The 22530-nt window shown below is 45.3% G+C and overlaps 1 protein-coding gene across 3 annotated transcripts in view; it reads right to left on the reverse strand.

The window, feature by feature from the left end:
- Positions 1-425: 425 nt before the first annotated feature.
- The window catches only part of LOC109407348 (protein hairless), an 86434-nt gene continuing 64329 nt past the window's right edge, over positions 426-22530 (reverse strand). For all 3 annotated transcript variants that reach the window (XM_062846841.1, XM_062846840.1, XM_062846839.1), the window contains 3 exons: positions 7480-7626; positions 3730-6258; positions 426-2592 (listed from right to left, as the gene is read on the reverse strand). In XM_062846841.1, coding sequence (XP_062702825.1) covers positions 2564-2592; positions 3730-6258; positions 7480-7626 — 2705 coding nt within the window. In that variant the 3' untranslated portion in view covers positions 426-2563. The remainder of the gene's footprint in view (positions 2593-3729; positions 6259-7479; positions 7627-22530) is intronic.

Here is a 22530-nt window from a genome sequence, read left to right on the forward strand (position 1 = left end):
ACAAGTCCGGAAAGCTTGTCTCGCGATAAGTCCGGAGATCTTGTCCCGCCAAGTCCGCTAATTTACTATGCCCAAATCAATCTACTGTCAAAACTTCCAAATCTACTACACACAAGCATGGTCTTGCGGCTACAAAAATATTCAACCACTGATTGGAATGTAATTGTAATTTGGCGATGCCCTCATCACTACTGATCAAAAGTTTTCCTAAGAGTTTCATGACCAATTTAAAATTGCCAGCGACAGTTGTTTTCACATCAATTTGCAGCTTCAGTTCGGTGTAAACTTGACTTTTTTAAAAGTACCAAGAGTTTTTTTTTCAGTTTTCCTTCCTCTCTCTGACAACAGTTTTGCAATTTTGTATGTTTTCATGATAAAAGACCCATCTCTGTTACTGTTGTTACTATATAATTGTAGTTAGTTGATTTTGTTTTATCGTTCTTTTTGGTTTTGTAATTTTTGTTGTTGTTTTGAAAGGCACACTTGTTTTTGTTTTTTTTGTTCTCTCGTGTTGCAATTGTTTTGTGTTTGACTTTTGATTCCTCTTTTAATATGCAAGTTTTTGTTCTTTGTTTTCTTCGTTTTCTAAGCTGTATGTGTGTTTATATAAGTTACTTTCTCTCTATGGAACTGGTTGTATCGTGTTTTTAAAAACTGGAATATCGGCCGAAATGTGTCATTCTTCTTAGTTTTAAATTACGTCGTTTACTCTGCTCTACAGATGTATAAAAAATAGCACAAAAATATCTCTTCTTTTTCTTTGTTACTCCTTCGGTTTTCCTCCCTCCACATATTCTACGCGGATCTAGATTAGCTTGTTGCACTTTTTGTTGTTTTTTTTAGCGAATTTGATTGGCTGTTTTTTGTTTCTTTCTTGAGAATGTTTCAGTTGCAAGTTACTCTTGTTTTTGTTTTTGGATAATTTGATTTCATCTCACCGTTGTTGTGTTTCATCAATGTAAATGGCCCTTCAAAAGAAACAATTTCGCTCACACTCACACACGCTCGCCTCATACAACGCACACTCTATCTCTCGTACGTATAATAGTATATATTAGATATTGGTACAACGCAAACACACTCACACACTTATACACATGCACGAGCGACCTAACTAAAAGTAGTAGTTCTTTTGTTTCAGTCTATGAATAGAAATATACACATTACAAGTTCGTGTTAGCGACAATTCTGCTTCAAACACAAAGTTCTCTCTCGCTCTCTAATGACAAAAGTTACACGGTTTTCGATGAGTGGCACCTGATGAGAGAATGAGATTCTTGTTGTGTTAACGTATCTCTCGCCACCACGCAGTATTAGAAAAAAAAGTGAGAGAGGAACGAACGAGAAAGCGGACAGGCATATAGGATGAGGGTTTTCACACACACCATTGAAAGACATTCGACAGGACACGTGGATTTTTTGGCGGTTATGATAGGAGAAAGCGGCTACAAATACACATTCAGTTGCGGGATTAGCTGATATCGGTATAAAAAGCATATGGAATATTTGTGTGTAAAATGAGTTTCTTTTTTAAAAGGAACGGAATGGAAGTGGGCCAGCGCCTGCTTCGCTAAGAGATGGCGCTGCACCACCTCCCCCTGGAGGTGTTTGAATTTGGTTTATGTCGCCATTTTGTATTCTATTTTCATGAATTGCGCCACGGTTCGAATCATGTAATTGACTCGTCTGGTTCTTCTCCGAAAGATGTCAAAAATACACGTTTGCCAAAAGCACTTTCGAAAAGATGTTTAAATAGGTTTCAGTACTAAAATGTACCGAGTAAAAATTCATTGTTTGATTCGTTTTGCAAGTATTTTCATTCTTGTATATAAAAATATTTCTGTTACGTGTATATATGTAGATGCGTGTATATATGTTACATGTATATAGTTTATCCGTTTAATTTCTCTTTTTTCACAAATAATTTATTACAACTTTTTAGCAAAAATAGTTTTTCCTCTTTTTTGTTTGTCTTCCTTTTGTTTGGAAAATAGTGTAAACCTTGGGTTTCTTCGTTTTTTTGTAATGTCAATCTTTTTTGTAGTCTGGACCCTTCTCCGAAATGTCTCTTGTTCTCTGCTTCTCTGCAAATATATATATGTATAGATATATAGGCTTCCTTAAAAACGATATACATAAATGTATTCAACCAGCGGAATCACACCAACACTAAAAAGCATACAGCTATATAGTTTCGATTTTCGTTTGTCCCTTCTCCAATAAATATACACAAAAAATACAGTTCCATTGTTACAATTGTTTCCGTTTTGTTTTTACCATATAGTTTCCCATTAATTTCTGATAAGGCGTTCTACCAAAAGCCACCACAATTACACTTAGGTACATGAACAGCTTTGATTTCACAATTCAACATTGGACGACGAAGATGCACGCAAGGACTGATGGTTGTTTTTTTGTTTGTTTGTTTTTGTACGCTAGGCGTAGTGTTAAATAGCTCATGGGCGCAGGAATGCTGCAGTGTGCCTCATCACACCTCCTCGGTAACTGATGCAGTTACTGAACCGAATCTCGCGTTGTTTCCCGATGTTTGGCTGTTTCGTCTTCAGTGCTTCGACAGGTTGAGCGGAACGTCTGGAAATGGATTGATGGTGTTATTTTGTTATAAAACATAATATTATTGCTTTAATTAATCAAACTGTTTGTTTTCGTCCCAGGAGGTATCAGATATTTAAAAGATACAAAGAAAACAAGAAATAGGGCATATATCAATGGAAACTGTGACGAATCACACGAAAACAAAGCAAGCGTCGGTAAGAGAAAAACAGAATAGAGGTAATCACGTTCAAATGTATGCTTGCCTTTTTTGTAGATGTAGTTGTGAAACTGCGAGGAAAATATTTGCACTCTTGCCGCGGACGTTAGTTTTATCATTATTTACCCGTTTTACCCAATTCGATTGGGTAATATTTGCATATGCCATCTGAATAGCCTTTCAATCGGCGTGCACTTTTGTGTGAGGAAAAACTTGCGCTAGTGTTCGTGTGTTGAAATGTCACTTATCTCTATGTCAGTCATGTAAAGCAGTTTTGTTCGAAAAAGTAATGAGAACAGCGGTAAGAGGAAAACCAAACGTCTTGTGAAACACTTTGCGCGAGACGGTTGCTATTTATGAATATTTAGTTTGTGCATTCGAGTACCCCTCGTTTTCGAGACAACTCTTGGGTAAATGGATACACCTTGAACATGTTGTGTTGTCGAGCATTGTTATTGACCAATCCAAATTCCTGTGTGGTAGTGGTTTGTGTTCAGATTTCCCGTGTTAATCTATCTGTAAGAACTTTGTAAACATCTTTTGTTCTCACGTATATGGATAGGCTTGCATTAGGTTTCGTGAGACAATTTTTGGACAACTCAATTGTTTATAGTCGAAAAGTGGAGTGTAAATGAACCATTCGTTCGTGTATCGTCAAACCGTAAGCAAGTTGTTTTGCTTTACTCCGTTTCGGAAAGTTCCTTTCTCGTCCTGCTGTTGTGATTGTTCCAACTGTGTGTTCCTACAAGGATTTCATTCATTTCTTCACGGTTCGAACTGAATCGAGAATGAAGCAATGAAAATCCCAACCTCCAGATCGAAACGTTGCCAATGAATTAAGAAAATCAACACTTTTCTTTGACTGAAAGCCAAAACCAAAACAGAAGTCACCTTCCCAGTCGGACTTCAACAAGAAGTTGATCGTCTACGGTTCTCTAAAACCGCAAGAAACCTACCTGCTCCGAGGTCTTCCTTGGCGCTGTTCGTCGCTCCACTGGTCGTCGTTGCCGATGCCGATGGCGGCGCATCATGGTGGGAAACGCTCCACTGACTGTGGTGTGGCGTCGGATGATGCGGAAGCGGATGCTGCGGATGATGATGATGGTGAGAGGACGCCGCTAGGGCCGCAGCACTGTAGTTCAGTGCCATTGCACCCGGCGATGGGGAAGAACTGCTTCCGTTGTTGTTGTTGTTGCTGTGGCTGGAGGAGGTGTTGGCGCTACCACTGCTACTGTTGGCACCGTGATTGTAACCGGTTCCGGCGGTGGCGGAATGTAATCGACTGGAATCTCGCTGTTGTGCGTCTCGGTTGGAACTGTTGATACTACTACTACTGCTACTCGGTGGCGGAGGGGCACTGGGTGGGGAAACGGCAGCCGCGGCGGCGGCAGCTGCTGCCGCTGCATGTGGCGATATGCCCTGGTAGTGCATCCAAAGGGGACTCCGGTAGGCGGCTGCCGCCATAGCGGCCTGGCTGTACATGTGCTGGTAGTACGATGTGAGCGGCGATGCCGGCAGGAAGGGAACAGCACTGGACTGCTGGGCGGCTAGCAGCGAGGCAGCTATCTGAGGCGGGTACATATAGAATGGATTCGCAACAGCCGGATGGTGCGGAGTGGGTGACGCGATAACCGTACTCGGACGGATCACCGGACTCGGTTGTTGCGAAGCGGAGTGCGGTACAGATGGCAGGTGTCCGTCTACGGTATCGGTAGCGGCGGCAGATCGTTCGGCGTAGTCCAGCTCCTTCTTGAAGTGAGCCGTACGGGCGATTTCTGACGATGTCGATGAGGCATTCGAGTTGGATCGTTCGCGCCTAGTGGCGGCATCGACGGCCGATGGGGACGAAGAAGGGGAACCGAATTGTTGCCGAAGGGCAGCGGTTTTCTTTGGCACAGTTCGGATGCTGGGTGTCGAACTAGATGAGGTGGGGGTAGTGGCTGGCACCCGGATTGGTTCAACGCTAGGCGATGCCCGAGGTGATGAGGCAGAGTCCTTCCCGGAGTTGCTCCGTAGATGGTTGCTGCTCGGTGGGTAGTTTGCTTGGTGCTGAGAAGGAGGAGGGGATCGGGCAAAATTGAGAGGAGATTGCCTAGAATAGTGCTGGGGAGAGTTGGCCGTCGCCGGATTGGAAGATGATGGAGGAGAGCCACCCGACGCTAGATAAGCCGCCCGGTACTTTGCGCTTCCACTGTATGGCGAACTGGCAGAATCATTCGTGGTAGGAGATGGTGAACATCGTGAGACACTGGAATAGCTGCTCGGGGAAGATACTGTCGGGTGGATACTGTACGGATGCTGTCGATACCGCGTGAAACTATGGCCTTGGTGTTCCGGACTGGGACTGAGGTTCGGCGATCGCACCATACCATAGCCGCCGGCACCGTAATCGGTACCAGGGTTTGGAGAAGCTGCATTCTGTGAACCATAGCTGGGGGATTTCTTCTTGCCGTAGTACCTCTGACTTAGATGCGCTTCGGAGGGAGATTTTGGTGACGCCACGACGTCCTTACCAAGATACTGATAGTGCGAAGAAGCTTGATGCTGCTGCTGCTGCTGGTACGGATGATGACTAGTTGTAGTGTTTGTTTCCTGCTTCGGCCTACTACTGTTGCTGCTTTCGCTCGATGAGTTGTGCCCGAGTAACGAGGTTATACTGTAGCTACTGATGGGCCGCGAAACCGGCGTCGTTGGGATCGTTGGTGTGCGCGATTCTGCTACGGCTGACGCTCCGTTGGTCAGTTTACCATTACTACTGCTACTACTATTGGAATTGCCGGTGCCATTCCCATTGCTACTAACCGATGCCAGCGGAGTTGCGGTCGTCGCCGTGATCACAGTACTATTACTGCCAGGTTTCGAACGAGATCTTTTCATAGTACTGCTATCCTCCAACGAGACCTTCTCCAGCTCTCTGAGTATTCTTTTCCGCGGAGACACGTGCTGCTGATGAGACGAGTTGAACACGCTCCTTATGCCAGCCGGTGGCAATCGAGGTGCACTACTGTTCGCGCTGTTTGCTACCCTTACCGTTAACTGCTGCACTATCACTCCCAGATCCTTTCTCCTCTTCAGGACTCCCTTCCGCCTGCTATTTTTGAAATCTTTCGTTCCATTCTCCACTCCGTTCGTCCGCTGCTTTCCCTTCTCCTCGTCCTCATCGCTACCCGTCTCCGAAGCCGTCCCGTTCACCTTGAAATCCATCGTAGCAGGCGGAGACGGGGTTGCCTCCGAAGGAACTCTATCCCTAGTAATCTCATAGTGCAAGGCTACCGCATTGTGAACCGACAGGGCTGGGTCGTACGGTCGCCTCCGTTTCAGTCGTAACCGCTTCCACTCGTCGCGCGACAGTTTGAACCGAACGCAACCGGGCCGGTGGTAGTACAGTGCCATCTCCCGGGAGATGTTCGGGCGAGGGTTGGTCTGCTTCCAGCAGTGGTCCCGCTGCCAGGGGGAAGATTGCACCGAACTGTTGTCGTCGGAAACTGGAAGAAGATCAAGAATAGAGATTAGAATAACAGTCGAACTCTCGATTGTACCGCTAAGACTCTGTTACGCAATCATATGAGCAGATCTTAAATAGCATTTATAAAACTTCAGTTTTCTATCAAAACTTTCTGAAACAATCTTAAATACGTACAGTCAACTTTCGCTCGTTGCACTAAGCTCTTAGCCCAGTTAGTGAAAAACTTTCACTAGGTGGGCTGAGTTTTCAGCTGTCAAATAATCTCTAACAATAGAGATTCAGGGCTACCAAACTAGACAAATCGTGCTTCACGTCAAAAAGTGACGTTTGACTTCGTTTTAAGGGCGGACGGGACGGTCGGGGAAATATTCGCCATTGCTCTGTTGCTACTAAGATGGTAATCTCAGATTCTACTTCATATTTTGCAACAAAAACCTATCACTGTGTATGCTCACTTGCAGTGCATATGCTGATTGTTTTTCAGCATCTTCAGTGCGATAGAACTCGAGATTACCATCTTCAAAATCGCGAGGCAAATTGTTAGAAAGAGAGGCAAGATAGGAAAAATAACACGGCGTCCCGTTTCACCTTAACTGGGCTATAGCTCACCTAACGGGCGCCCAGTTAAAACAAAGCCCACCTAAACGTAGCCCAACGAACGAAAGTTGACTGTACTAAGTATAATAACAGCTATCTACAACGCAGCCAAGAACATCGTCAAGTACGTGAAATCAACTGAATAAACTGATTGGCGCAACAGAAACTCCAGGAAAACTTTGAAGGAATGGAAAATAGCATTCTCTTGAGAACAACAAAAACAGCAAACACGTTTGTTCAAATTCCTTAGCCAACAACATTATCAGGCCTGATGCCGTAATTCTAAATTTACAGGTATACGGGTGACTTGAAGTGGTTGAAAACTGGAAGCAGCACTAAGACAAACACCTAAATGATGAAGAATGCATCCTATTAGATGTTCCGAAAGATTAAAGAATGATGTATTCAGGATTTCCTACAACAGTTCATAAGTAACTGAGCAGTTCATAGAACATGATATTCATTGATTTATCTACAAAATGAAAGTAGCATACTGATTGTCAGGATTGGTATTTGTAGATATCACAAACAATCACAAATAATCATGATACAACTTTCACTAGATCCAGTCAATCCGGTTGTTTCGCTGATTGAAATCTATATCCAGCGAGCCCAGCGATTAGGTATACGATTAAATACTTACAGCTAAGCGACGTCGAGCTTTCGTGCTTGTGGAAGTTGGCATTGGTCGAGCTGACCGTCGGCGGCCAGAAGGTTTTGCGGGGCACCGAGATCCAGCTGGTTTTTTCGCCCTCGCGGGCACGCGCCAGCTCCAGGATGAATTTTCCATCTGAAAGAGAACAAACAAAGAAAGAGTTTTTTTTTAGTCTTGGATTGGTACATAGTTAGCTTTTGGTCATGCCTGGATGCGCACTACTGTTTTTTCCCTAGCGAATCTTTCACCCATGACTCTTCTCTTCGTCTTGGAAAAATTGCTCCCCCTTCACGCGATGACTATATGGCTTTATTGTTTCTTTCACGCCACAAAATCCAATGCATGAGGAGAGAGATCGTATCGCAACTTCAACCCAAAGTTGCATTTCTAATTTCGATATTTCTTTGCGTCTCAATTGTCTTTTCAGTGCAATGTGTTTGTACAAAATGAGATTTTCATCGTTCATTGTTAAACATTTTATTGCATCATCTGTAAGTATGGCCCTTAATTCAACCGGCTTTTGCCTATACAGTAGACGTTCGATAAGTGCAACATGTTAACGTTTCAGTTCTTGGAAAATTCAAAACAAATGACATGTACCATAGATTTGCGATAAATATTACTCTGTTAATTTTTTCTAAAAGTCATTCAGATATCCCCAAATATCTGACATCATTTCAAGCCAACAAACTATTCTCGGGTATCATTTTTTTAATTTTGCTTTGGCTGACCAAGCCACGTAGGAAATTACACTGTTGAAAATGCTTTGACATCCATGTACACAACAGAACATGTGCTCGATGAACAAATTGAGATTTGAATTATGAAAAAAAAAATCCACGTACTCCGGTGAGACTCGAACTCATGACTCCCAATTCGCTAGACGGGCGCTTCTATTCCTTCAAGCTACGGAATCACTCGACTATCTCGGTCGCCAGCAGACCTAGAACTGAACTCGATTCCACAGTCGCACATGGTTCTCTTCTTTTCACAATCCAAACCTCCTTCGGATTGGATTAGATGATTAAATATGCAGACTGCACACTAATTGTCAGTATGAAACGTCAAACGCAAAGAAAAACGATGTGCACGCCTCTGGCAGTGAAACCACAACTATGAATATTCAAAATGATCATAAAAAAGCATGGTTGATGGAAATTTCGCTAGTGTTACGTCTGTTTTTTTTTCTGTGGAAATACTGAATAGGGCAATACGTGTAACTTTATATGAAAATAATTTAAAAAAACAGCCTGCGCATTTTCAATCTAATATGTCAACTTCAAGTCTACTAGGACTAAGTACCATGAGAGGGTACGCTAATAATAGTGAGGGGACGCACGAGGTTGGCTAATATCAGTGAGTCCTACGAGAAGGTAGCTACAAAAAAGCGAGTCCCCTGAGAGGGTAAGCTAATACCAGTGAGCCCCCTGAGAGGGTACCTGAAGAAAAGAAAACCCCCTGAGAAGGTAAGCTAATACCAGTGAGTCCTCTGAGAGGGTAGCTGTAGAAAAGCGAGTCCCCTGAGAGGATAGCTGAACAAAAAACGAGTCCCCTGAGAGGGTAGCTGAAGAACAGCGAGTACACTAAGACGGTAAGCTAATACCAGTGAGTCCCCTGAGAGGGTAAGCTAATACCAGTCAGTGAGTTCTCTGAGAAGGTAGCTGAAGAAAAACGAGCCCTCTGAGAGAGTAAGCTGATATCAGTGAGTCCCCTGAGAGAGTAAGCTAATACCAGTGAGTTCTCTGAAAAGGTAGAAAAGCGAGCCCCCTGAGAGGGTAAACTGAAAGTAGTGAGTCCCCAGAGAGGGTAGCTGTAGAAAAGCGAGTCCCCTGAGAGTGTAGCTGAAGAAAAGCGAGTTCCCCAAGAGGGTAGCTGTAGAAAAGCGAGTCCCCTGAGAGGGTAGCCGAAGAAAAGCGAGTCCCCTAAGAGGGTAAGCTAATACCAGTGAGTTCTCTGAGAGGGTAGCTGAAGAAAAACGAGTCCCCTGAGAGGATAAGCTGATATCAGTGAGTCCCCTGAGAGGGTAAGCTAATACATACCAGTGAATCCTCTGAGAGGATGAACTAATACCAGTGAGCCCCCTGAGAAGCTAATACTACTGAGTCCCGTGAGAGGGTAGTAATTCAGAGATAGGCCATGTGTAAAGATAGTGCCATGCAAAGAGAAAATTTTGAACTCAAATTTAAGTGTTCTGAGATCGATCGATCGATCACGATCAATTCTGAATATACATGTCAATGGTTGCTCCTCCGTGATTGATCTGAACTGGTACCAACTGCACTGAGATCCAGCTGAATAAGGGGTGAGTTGTATTTGTAGAGAAAGAGAAAGATACAAAGTAGAAGGAAAGAGATGGGCCAGGGATTGAACCCACGACCTTTTCCTTACGAATCAGAGCCACTAGACCACCAAGCCCGTCCCAATTTGATAACAGAGATAGCTAGAAACAGAAAGTTGGAACATGTAAAGCGTTTGTATCCTACACTCGTTGAAAAACAAAAATATGTTGTGATCATTTCGATGTTCTGAGCCTTTTTTTTTTTCCTTCTAAACCATAGGGGGATAATCTGCTCAACAGACACCCTAACAGAAGGTTAGGGTAGTGTAGGTCTGACAGGCCGTCTTCTACAACAAAAGTAAAATCCAGGACTACTCTCTCCTCGTACCCACTAAACCATTCCTATGGTCGCCAAACCCTACGTCTCTCCGGAACCACCAAGAAGGTATTGCTTCAGAGAGGGGCTAGTGCACATCGCACCCACAAGGTTAGCTGCGTAGCCTGCAGCAACGAACATCGATGACTCGCTTTGGAGAGTCCATCACGGTAGCATGCTGGCGCTTAGCCAGTTTCCCGAGTGGTCCTCGCCACTCCCTTTGTCCTCGGAAGGCGGGCAGGGTCAACCCCGCCCGCGCCCTACTGCTGAGCGGACATCAAGAACTGATGCCCACGTGCAACCCGATCTGACCTGCCCGTAAGGAAGGGTATCACTACCCTTCAGGCCCTATCAGATGCACCCGTAGGTTGCAGACAGCAGGATCTCACCTACCCCGACCCTTGCCGGGGACCCCTTTCCAACCGCGGGCTCGGATCCAACCCAGTAGACCGACGCCACGACAGCACCGCTACCGGGACTTCCTCTCCGCGGCCACTTAATCGTTGTAAGGGTCGATCTCGACCGCAGGGCACCGGTATGACCTACGAAGCCGACTCCGAACCCCTGGACCACCTCTTGTACTGCATCTGGACTAGCCATTCTCCGAGTCCACGCGCCACCTCCTCTGTAGCTCCCAGACGATGTGGGTAATAGCCGTTGAAACGGCGTTCCAGCCAAACTCATCCCTACACATCCTCTGGACCAAGTTGTCCGGAGTTGTGTCCTCCCCGCATGTGGCAAGCATGCGGTCACGCATTGTGCGAAAACGCGGGCACACGAACAAAACGTGTTCCGCCGTTTCCTCTAAACCATTGCACACTGGGCATTCGGGAGAATCCGCATGCCCGAAACGGTGTAGATACTGTCGGAAGCAACCATGACCTGTAAGGACCCGATGTTCTGAGCCTGAAAAACTCAATTCGAAGTAGCACTTCAAGAACGACACTTGCGAGTGGACTAATCACGACTACCTACTGCTGCCAACTCTCCATGGTGCAAATTTTAAACTTAATAAATCCGATTTTTCTCCCGCAGCCTACTATGATATGAGTTAGAGATTACGTGCATGCAAAGAAAACCAAGACATTGTGTGTGCAGGTGACAAAGGAACCTTATTTTGACAGAGTTATGCAGCTAGCGCGAATAGAAACACGTCTTATCTCGAAGGAATAACATAATAAGGTTACTACGCCAATCCGGAGACGGCGGGTTCGATTCCCGTTCCAGTCGGGAACATTTTCTCGACTCCCTGGGTATAGTGTATCATTGTACTTGCCTCACAATATACAAATTCATGCAATGGCAGGCAAAGAAAACCCTTCAATTAATAACTGTGGAAGTGCTCAAAAGAACACTAAGTTGAAATGAGGCAGGCCAAGTTCCAATGCGAACGTCGAGCCATTAAGAAGAAGAAGAAGGTTACTATGTACACCTCGCTACGCCTTTGTTGCTATGATAGCACGTTATTGACCACGTTGCTTCTCACACTCCTCAACATTGGCCAACCGTATTCCAATTGCTTCTCTAAGTTGCTTTAGTTTGACAGCTCCCAAAGGCTTGGTTAATAGATCTGCTTCCATCTTGTCCGTCGGGCAGTATTGGATGGTAACAACTCCATTCTTCACAAGGCCCTTCACATAGCAGTACTTCGTGTCTATATGTTTTGATTTGCGTGTAGTCCTGTCTGCAACAGTGAGAGCAATACAGCTCTGGTTATCTTCATCAACGCGAACAGGCAGCTTCAATGGTTCGTCCAGGTCATCCATCAGTTTCGCATCCATTGAAGTTCTTGAAGACGCTCTGCTAGTGCGATGTATTCTGCCTCGGTACTTGATAACGAAACACCAGTTTGCTTGCTGCATCTCCAATTGACCACCACAAAACTTGAAAATGTAACCGGTATTCGATTTCCGGTTGCCGATTTCGCCAGCCCAGTCTGCATCTACGTAGCATTCCATCTCGTTTGATGCTCGTCCACCCAGATACAAACAGTGGTTCGCTGTGCCTTTGAGATACCGCAGGATTCTTTTGGCTTCGTTCCAGTCAGCAGTCGTAGGGTTTGATACTCGCCTTCCAAAAAACGACGTTGCAATCGCCACATCCGGCCTAGTGTTAACGGCGATATACAGCAAACATCCAATCAAGTTCTGGAACTGCTCTGGATTCTGCAGTGCTTCCTCCTCCTTTTGTTGTAGAAAGCCGGTCATCATCGGGATTCTTGATGTCTTGGCATCCGTCATCCGAAAGCGCGAGAGAATGTTTTCAATGTAGGTTGATTGATTCAGTGCATACCTTCGAGCTTCCATCCTGATCTGTATTCCAAGGAAGAAATGAAGATCTCCTAACTCTATAATCTTGAACTCCTCCATCAGTGCTGCCACCAAAGCACGGTACTCGGACTCCGTTTGGACAACCAGAACAATATCATCGACATAGATCAGGAGATACATTTTGGACTTCTTTGCTTGCTTGACGTATAGGCAAGGATCAGCTGCTGAGCTTCGAGATCCCATCTTCCTGAAAATGCCATCAATCTTGTGGTTCCAAACTCTCGCTGCTTGTTTCAGTCCATAGAGGCTTTTTCGTAGTCTGCACACATCATTGGGATTGTTGTTCTTGAAACCTGGAGGTTGCTTCATGTAGATCTCCTCCTGTAGCTCTCCGTATAGGTACGCTGTTTTGATGTCCACATGGTGCACCAGCATCCGGTCCCTGCTTGCAATTGTTAAAACAGTTCGAAAAGTTACTTGCTTCACGACCGGAGCAAATACTAGGTCATAATACGTCCCGAACTTTTGAGAAAATCCTTGGGCCACTAGTCTGGCTTTGTATCTTCCCAAGTAACAATCTTAATTCTATTTGGTTTTATTTGTTTTTATGATAGTTTTATCGGAACATTGCATATTCTAGTTGATCTTATCGGAGTCTCAGCTGAGCACAACTATTCTTCGTCAATATGTGGTTTTAAAAACACCTCCAAGAATACTTGAGGTTCAGTTCATAAAACCATAAACACAACAAGAACTGTTGAACTTATTTTCAGTTTTATAAGGATCTTGTAGTTATCTTCAATCATCCGTTCTTGATCAAGAGTAACTGTTCTCGCATAAGAACAGTTTGGTACATGAAAAATACAAGAAAAAACTCAAGCATCAGATTTTGATTCTCATCGTTCCATTATTGCTGCCAATGAAGAACACCTACCCGGAAACCCAACCGCAACGCGGTGCAGTGCCAAGTTCCTCCGGTTGCAGCATTCGAAATGAGGTGGGTATGGTCATCTAGGACGTCGTTTCCCGTGCAATCGGGGTTCCAATCATCGATCTTCAAAATCAACAACTACTTACCTGTTGGCAGTGCTGACCAGAGGAATGAGGCACTGCACCGCATCAAGGCCGGTTATCGAAAAAGGTCTGCCTGGTTGGCAACGGTACCGGGCTGATAAATAAATTCATCGGACGAGATTCACAAAATCCACCGCGGTGCGATAATTTATTGTTTGTTTACAATTTGGCGTACATGATTTATGACGTTCTTGGCGGAGTTTGCATAAACCTATATCAAGAACGTCATAAACCTGAGTACTCTTGAGTAATACTTCTTACCCCTGCATAAGATGAAATAAATTTAAGACGTTCTTGATGGAGGCCAACCAGGCTGCATTGAGAACGTTATAAATCCTAGTATTCTTGAGTTATGCTTTTAGCTCTGGCATGAGTTGAAAGACATTTAAGACGATCTTATGGTGATGTTGATTAAAACCATCGATGATGGACCGACCACCGGCCTACATTTCAATGGAAGCCATGTTGAGAAAACTCATGAGCAATGTTCGCATGACCAGGAATAATATTTTTAAATATTTTATTAGTGCGTTATAATGGAAGCGCGTTGCAATTTTTGGAAGTATCTTGCAACATATATACGATGAATTTCGCTTGGCATTTGGCATCCTTGTTACACCACGGAAATATTTCCAATTTGTGTAATAAATTAATCCCGATTACAATAATGTGTCATTTTCATTGTGTTTTTAATTTCAATTTAATTCACCAAACTTTTCTGTCGACATAAAAGCTGCATCAGCAACAACACTGACAAATTTATTATCGTTTTATCGTGCACTTGAAGAATTCTACAAGGAGAGAGCAATTCGCCTTGAGGACAACTTGGGAAGTACAACAAGTTTTAAGAGAAATTTAAAAACAACTCTCCAAGAGCATCTTAGGATGGGCCTCTTTGGTCTTATGGCGGGTTTATGGTTGAGTTGATGTCGTGTTGCAGAGCAATTTGGTTTATGCATGGTTTTAAAGAACAGGTGTTGAAGAATACTTCAAAAGCATTATAAAATTAATTTTGTTACTTGGGTTGCCACTTGACCGGTCTCGTCCTGCTTGCGCTTGTAGACCCATTTGCATCCTATTGCCTTCCGACCGGAGGTAGTTCGGTGATCTCCCAGGTCCCGTTCTCACGGTGAGACGCCATCTCTTCGTGCATCGTATTTCTCCATTTTTCGTGTTCTGTACCGGAAACAGCTTTTTCGGAAGATTTCGGTTCCGCTTGATGAACGGCCAGACTGATAGTTTCCGTGAACCTCTCCGGACGCACTCCAATGTTTGACCGAGCTGATCTACGGACTGCCGCTGTTCCGTTAGATTCATCGCAAACTTGATGCTCAACTTCTGGCACATCTTGATGCACAGCCTCTCCAGCTTCAGAGTCTTCTTCGGCCTCGTAAAATTGCAAGGAATCATCAAGATCACCACGATGACCAACGTCCTCCTGTTCAGCAGGAACCGCATCCGTCAATTGTACAGGAACTTCGTCAACGCCATCGTCCATCAGGGTACCTTCCGTGGATCCATCCGGAATCTTCTTCACTTGCTCATCAATCTCCAGAAATCTGACATCTCGGCTAATGTTAATTTCTCCTGTTTTGGTGTTCAAGAATCTGTATGCCTTGCTTTCCGTCGCGTATCCAACAAATGTAAGCTTGACCGCCTTCGATTCAAACTTCTTCCGCTTCTTTTGGGGCTTCCAAACATACGCGCCACATCCGAACACTTTCAAAAGGCTTAAATCCGGTTTCCTGCCGAACCATGCTTCGAACGGTGTAACGTCATTCGCCTTCGTTGGTAGTCCAGCGTCCAACAACATGCGAAGTCCTATCTCATTCAGGCTTCTGTTCTTTCTTTCGGCCACGCCGTTCTGCTGTGGCGCGTAGCCGGCCGTATACTCCGCCTTGATGCCTTCTTCAGCGTAGAATTTCCGGATTCTCTGACTCGTATACTCGCCTCCTCTGTCCGATCGGATGATTTTCGGCTTCTTTCCAAATTGGGTTTCTGTAAAACGTACATACTCACGAATTCTGTCTTCAACTTCCGATTTCTCCTTCAAAAAATACACCATCGTATAGCGGCTGTGATCGTCTATCATAGTTAGGTAGTATCTGCATCCGCATCTGCATTCACACGTCATCTGTATTCCACAATTCTTCACTTGCATCCCGGACACCAAGTGCTTCCGTTCGATCTCACCTAGAACATCTGGATCTCTGTGGCCGAGTCTGCGATGCCACAAGTGCTGGCAATCCTTGTTATGTTGACGATTGTTCACCATCATGGAACGAGAGTCCTACACTGTGTTCAGTTCCATTGAAAAACATACTGCATCTGTGGTCATCAAATATTGTACGGACACCTTTCTTTGCAAGCTTCGTCACTAATATCAGATTTCCTTCCAGCTCGGGGGCATAGATTACCTCCGTTAATGTGATCTTCACTTCTTCACCGTTGTTGTCGACACATCGAATCACGCAGTCCCCAACACCGCCGGTACGAATCGCTTTTCCATCTGCAGCAGAAATAACCGGTCGCACAGTACTGTCCAAACGCAGGAATGATCGTTGATCGTTGGCAATGTGGGATGTCGCGCCGGAGTCCACAATCCAGGAATTAGATACATTACCATAGCTTCGAACCATGAACGTAAACGCTTTGTTTTCTTCATTTTCACGCAGTCTTCGCTCTTTCCTTGTTTGGCTTCTTCTTGAACCTTTCGTTGGTATTTTGCTCCGCCAAATATGCTCGACAATCCTTCTTCCGGTGACCTTGCATTCCACAGAAGTAGCAGGTTACTGATTTCTGCTGCTTGCCTCTGCCTCCGATCTTCAAAACCTGTTCGTTCAATTCTCCTTTCTGTTTGGACTGCTTCTCTGCTTCGTCAATGAGCTTAACCTTCACCATTTCAAGCGTGAGTTCTTCTTCATTGCGAGCTTCTAAGGCCGTCGTCAAAGGGTTGAACGAGTCTGGTAGTCCACGAAGAATTAGAGCAACCTTCATACATTCTTGCATCTGGAATCCGGAGTTCTCCAGCCTTACGTAGTTCTTCATAATCTCCGCAAGATATGCTTCCATGCTTGCTCCAACGCGGTAGTTCTTGTTATGATGCTCCTTGAACGCTACCCATGTCGATTTCGCCGTCGTTTTGTCCTGAATGATGCAGTACTGGCTCTTCTCCAGAGTTAGCTGAATTGTAGCCAGTGCCTTCTCGTCTCCATTCATACAAACTTCGGTTATCGGATTCGGTGCTGTCCCTGGGTCGACAAACTTCCATAGTTGCTCCCGTCTCAGCAGCGCTTGAACCGCAAACGACCACGACTGGTAGTTGGTATTGTTGAGCTGCGGGATTCTTCCCCACTCCATTACTGCTTCGCTTTTTGATTCTCACTTCCAATAAATCGCTCCGAATAGAATTCAATTCGCCTAGTCGTTCTTCTCTGGGCCCACAACCTGACAGAGTTATGCAGCTAGCGCGAATAGAAACACGTCTTATCTCGAAGGATTAACAACTGGGAATGAAAATTTTATTTATTCAGCACTAGCTGGCCCGGCAAACTTTGTCTTGCCAAGCTGTGATGGTTTGACAACTGTTGAGTTCATCGCAGCAACGCACTCTAGATTGATTTAATATTGATCACGCTGAATTTGTTCCTGGCTCATCAAAAATCAGTATTTTCACAATTTTCATACTTTTTTAAATGATTTTTGTAACTTTTTCTACATATAAACACAGCCAACATAAATACGAATCAAACCGTGCAAGAGTGATGTTGATCGGTTCACCCGTTCGTGAGTTTTGTTGCCTCAAAGAAACTCCGAACTCATTTTTATATATATAGATAATAGATAATAAGGTTACTATGTACACCTCGCTACGCCTATGTTGCTATGATGGCACGTTATTGACCACGTTGCTTCTCACATATTTGTACGATAGTGCAAACATTATCACGCATACGGTAAACTCAAAGACAATTTGGATTACATGGTACATCCCAAAAAATATATATATCTTACCATCTTTTACTATTGTTATGATTTTGGGCACCAAAACTACTGAAATGCGTTAACAGAACAGAATAATAATACCTGGAAAAATCATGTCCCAGAGGGTTAGAGCTACCCTTCATAACGGTTCTTATTCCCTAAGGAATTCCTATAAAAAAGTATTGATATTATTTACAAAGCAAGGCATGATTGACAATCTATGGTGACAGATCTAAGTACCTTATTATCGAGTTGCTCAAATTTATAGTTCAGAAACACTTCCACATATCAGTTCCGTCGCAACTTACCGCCCCATAAATGCACATTAGGGCGTTCACGTTTAATGCTTCGTAGTGCACTCGATGCACGTACGTTCATACATGCCACCATCATTATGCACTCACTGGCTAAACTACTGAGCTAAAAGAAGAGCCAGAAGGATGCCAGACCGGCGGCGGTGTGTACCTACTTTTCTCTGCTCTGTGGCCCATTGTTGTGCCGTACGCGACTATTTACGATAGGAAATGAAACAAAACAAAACCCAACACACCGTGGCATGGTGTCTTTGGTGCACCACCCTACACCGCCCGCCCATTCAGCTCTGCTGGCCACCAACCGAAAGAGGTAGTAAAGGGCTCCCCAGCAGCCAACAGCTTGTGGGTCTCTTTTGGCAGCATATAGAAAGGTAGGTGGGCAGGTTGGCTGAAAGTTGGTCTCCACTACCAACCTTACCTATATTGTTCTCTACTTCATGGCATGTGCCCGTGCTGCTACCATTGATTGTGCACACCACAATTCCTAATAACGAGGCAACGCAACGCAATCTCCCACTTCGCGGCTTTGTCCGCGTGCCTACCGGCTGAGCACAAGCACACGACACGGATGTTAGGGAGCCCGCTCTAGTGGAAAACTATTTCTTTACCTCCCCCCGCGAACGTGCCATCGCCGTCGTCGTCAGTACTTCGGGGGCCACAAATCTGATGCCGAATGAGCAGAGTTCAGACTGCTGCTCTTTGCTACGACGACGCAACGAGTAACGGCGACGATGTCGACCGTGGCGTTGATTAGGGTGATCCGCGATGAAGAATTTGCAGACTTGTTGTGGAGTTTCAGGAGCGATCTTTAGGAGCGATGACGGCTGTTTGCGGAACCAGAGCGATTATAACCCTCATTCTTGTTTTCGATCGAATCCACTTTCGAACGAAAATCGTTCGCATTCCCGTTTACGCCAGCAAAATCAAATGGCCTACTGATTCGATCGAACCAAAAACGTTCGAAAGTCGATACGTCCGTAAACAAGAATGAGGGTGTATTTCTTGCCAGGGTCCAGTAGAGGAGGATGCTTTATTCACCGTCGATTCAACGGAGCGTATTGTAGCCTAGCAAGTATCTAAGCAAGTATACTCATTGTCCTCCGATACTATGGAACTCCGATACTAGCACACATGTCGCGTCTTTTGAGACCGTTCGAGATGCGCTGGTCACCTCAGCTAAGCCGCTCTAAGTTCCAGTTATCCACTAGCGGACTCGACAACGCTGCCACGAAGCGGAGCCATACCGTTGTTGTATGGAAACTGCGATGTTCACCGAGCTGTTCGACATTTCATCCTCGGAAACGCCATGATCACTATGCTCGCCCTCTTACAGGCGAATTCGACGTGGCTGTCGAAGTTCAGCTTGTCGTCGTCGATCATGACCCACAGCTGATTCAGTGAATGCTTGGAGGTGATCGTGCACCAGCCTGTGGAGATCGCCGTATTGCTGGCATGGTTATTCACCGCCAACACCACATCCGTAATATGGTAAGCTAGAACTGTATTGACCTCATCCACTCCTTTACGCTTCTACAGTACTGACTGAATGCGCCGCGATCAAATAAACCTCCGCTATCGGCTCACCATATACCATAATCGCAATGCCGTCCGCGAAGTCGACGGTGATAATGCGAGCCGTAGTACGCCATCATACGCCGTACTCAATAGAACCGGGTCCAGGATTGATTCTTGGAGTATCCCTGCAGTAATATGGTGGTAACGTTTCTCTGTATTCTGAGTGTTGTACAGAAGCACTCTATGTCGGAAGTCTCGGTGAAGGTTTTCCAAGACTCCTAGGTGGTGGATGGCGCTCCCGATAGCGGCCCAGCTGTTGAACGCGTTCTTCTCGTCTAGTGTGATAATCGCGCAGTAGTGGATTTCCCGTCGATTGTTTTTGATGGCTATTGTTTTTGATGGCGATTGTATATATGGCTATATTTTGATGGCGGCCGTTTTCGTTAATGACCTGATAGCATTCACCGTCGACTGTCCATGTTGGAAGTCAATCTGGTAGTCCAGAAGTTTGCAGTTATTTGACTTCTCGGTATAGACCGTCAACACGTCAGGACGCGCCTCGATGAGTGACTTGCATCCATCTTGAAAGTTTGTTTGTTTCCTAATGAATAACCGATATCCTTTACCGCCACCGTGAATTGCACTCTGATTGTCACAGGCGACGGGCATCGGTTCTGCAGTACCGAATAGTTTCCCTCGGGAAACTCTCTTCCAAATGACTTCCTGTGTAGCAGCCGAGACCCACATATACTCGACGAGAGGGAAAACGTAGTCTTCTTGCGACAATTCCACGAAATTGGTCCACCAGATTGCAAGAACACATATTCAGTAATGGGCCGATGGGTGCCAGTGTCGCAATAGCCTACGAAGCATTCGTCACACCGTCCATTGCCAGCTTCATGCAGGTTGCTTGTCTCCAGTTCCGCACTCTGCGTAGGGTCCGCAGATCGTCCTCTACTTGGTTGACCCACCTAGCTCGCTGCGCTCCACGTCTTCTTGTACCGGTCGGATGACTCTCGAGAACCATTTTAGTCGGGTTGCTATCCGACATCCTGATGACGTGACCCGTCCACCGTAGCATCCCCATTTTTGCAATGCAGCTCGTGATGGATTCGCCTTCTCCAAGTCACGTCTTCAATCTGCACTCCGCCGTAGATGGTACGCAACACCTTCCGTTCGAAAACTCCAAGAGCGCGTTGGTCATGCTTCGTGCCCATAGAGGACTACCGGTCTAATCAGCGTTTTGTAGATAGTTAACTTCGTGTGACGGCAATTTTTTTTCGATCGTAGAGTTCTGCGGAGTCCAAAGTAAGCTTGATTTCCTGCCACAATGCGTCTTTGAATTTCTCTGCTGGTGTCGTTGTCGGCGGTCACCAGTGAGCCCAAGTACACGAATTCTTCAACCGCCTCGATTTCGTCACCGTCAATAGAAATTCAGGGTGGCGGGCGCGGTGATTCCTCCCGCGAGCCCTTTGCCATCATGTACTTTGTCTTTGACACATTAATGACTAATCCGATTTGCCTGGCTTCACACTTTAGTCGGATGTACGTTTCCGCCATCGTCTCAAATTTACGAGCTATAATATCAATATCATCAGCGAAACCAAACCATTGACCGAGAGTGCCAAAGATACTCGCACTACGCACATCACTCGGTTCATCGTCGCTTTGATTAATCGTATCAGTTTATCCGGGAATCCGTATTCGTGCATAACCTGCCATAGCTGTTCTCGATCGATTGTATTATACGCCGATTTGAAATCGATGAACAAGTGATGTGTGGGCACGTTGTATTCGCGGCATTTCTGCAACACCTGGCGGATAGCGATGTGGAATTCCGCCTCGAACTTCCTATCGAGTTGGTTGTAGCTACTCTATCCAGCTGAAGTCAGAAGGTCAACAGCGGTGATGCTACAATACCAGCTCAATACGCAACTTCAAGCAGGTGATCATTGTTTTCATATTGACCCGGAGGAACATGAGAGGATTTTTTTTAAGAACAGAGCTATGTGGGACGCTTCTTCCTGGTTGTCGACTAACATTTCCATTCCGAACTATTGTGTTGAACTCCGGGAACACCCTAACCTGCGCATTCGGTTCGGTACTTCGGTAATTCGGTTTTCATTCATTTATGTTTTCTTTCAATGGCTGCAAGCATTGTGGCATCATGCTCGTCCGTCGTCGTCGTCGTCGCCGTAGGGCAGATGGATGGATGGAAGAGAAAGACCCAGAAGGGGGTACTCAAGCGGAAATCCCTGAATTGTGTGTATTATGTTATGCCCTTTCCCTCTCTCTCTATGCAGCACCAGCTAGTGCGGCGGCGTTGGGTCGGTGTCAGCAGCAGCAGCCAGCGAAAGGTTGTTCATATGTGGTACATATAGTAGTAAAACCATATGCACCGAAGCACCATCTTCGCCACAGCAGCGAACCGGAGCGATGCGCACCGACGGAAAAATCAAGGGGGAAAGCAGACGGTCCGGACTGTCCCGGAGCACAGCACTATGGCGGAATTAACATATTAAAACGGTGACACGTGCCGCCGCCGCCACAACCCCCGCCTGTCCGCTGCGCTGTTGGAGGGTCTCTCCGGTGTGTTATGTAGTTCGGTTGATAGTTCGGTTGTTAAGTTTTGTTTTGTATGCCTAGGCGGCTTTGTCGGGTGGACGATGGGAAAAGTTTGATTCCGGTGAGAATTTTTCGGTTTTCACTATGTTTCTGAAGGGATTTCGTTTGAAAATTATGTGGTTGGGTCCAGCTCGAATCCAAAGTAAGGTTCAATAAACCACGATGAGATGATTAACAGAAAATACCTCATTCTTCAATTACTTGCGCTCTGAAACAGCGTCTTTATGTCACCACATCTCAGTCAATTCTCCCTTCGTAGATGGTTCCCGACTACTATGACCGTTTCTTCTCGTTGTCCCTAACAACAAGCACATGTCTCGGAACACCGAAGCAAATCATCTACTCATTATTTTATAATAACATTATCAATTCCCTACACTTATAGGCCTGACAGCGTTTTTAGTGACTTGATCCCGATTTCTAAGGCGTTTAACTAAAGGACTTTGTCCTTCTGACTTCAGCTAGATTGAGGAGGTACGACCCGAGCGTCTGTTCACCAAGGAGGTGCGGCCACTCGTAAAAATCCCCACTGCGAAGAACATAAAAGAAAATACAACTCGATACATTCGGCAAAGACCTATGCGACGAAATAAGGACTACGAT

The sequence above is a fragment of the Aedes albopictus genome, chromosome 1, assembly GCF_035046485.1.
Source record: "Aedes albopictus strain Foshan chromosome 1, AalbF5, whole genome shotgun sequence".
NCBI classification, from domain to species: Eukaryota; Metazoa; Arthropoda; class Insecta; order Diptera; family Culicidae; genus Aedes; species Aedes albopictus.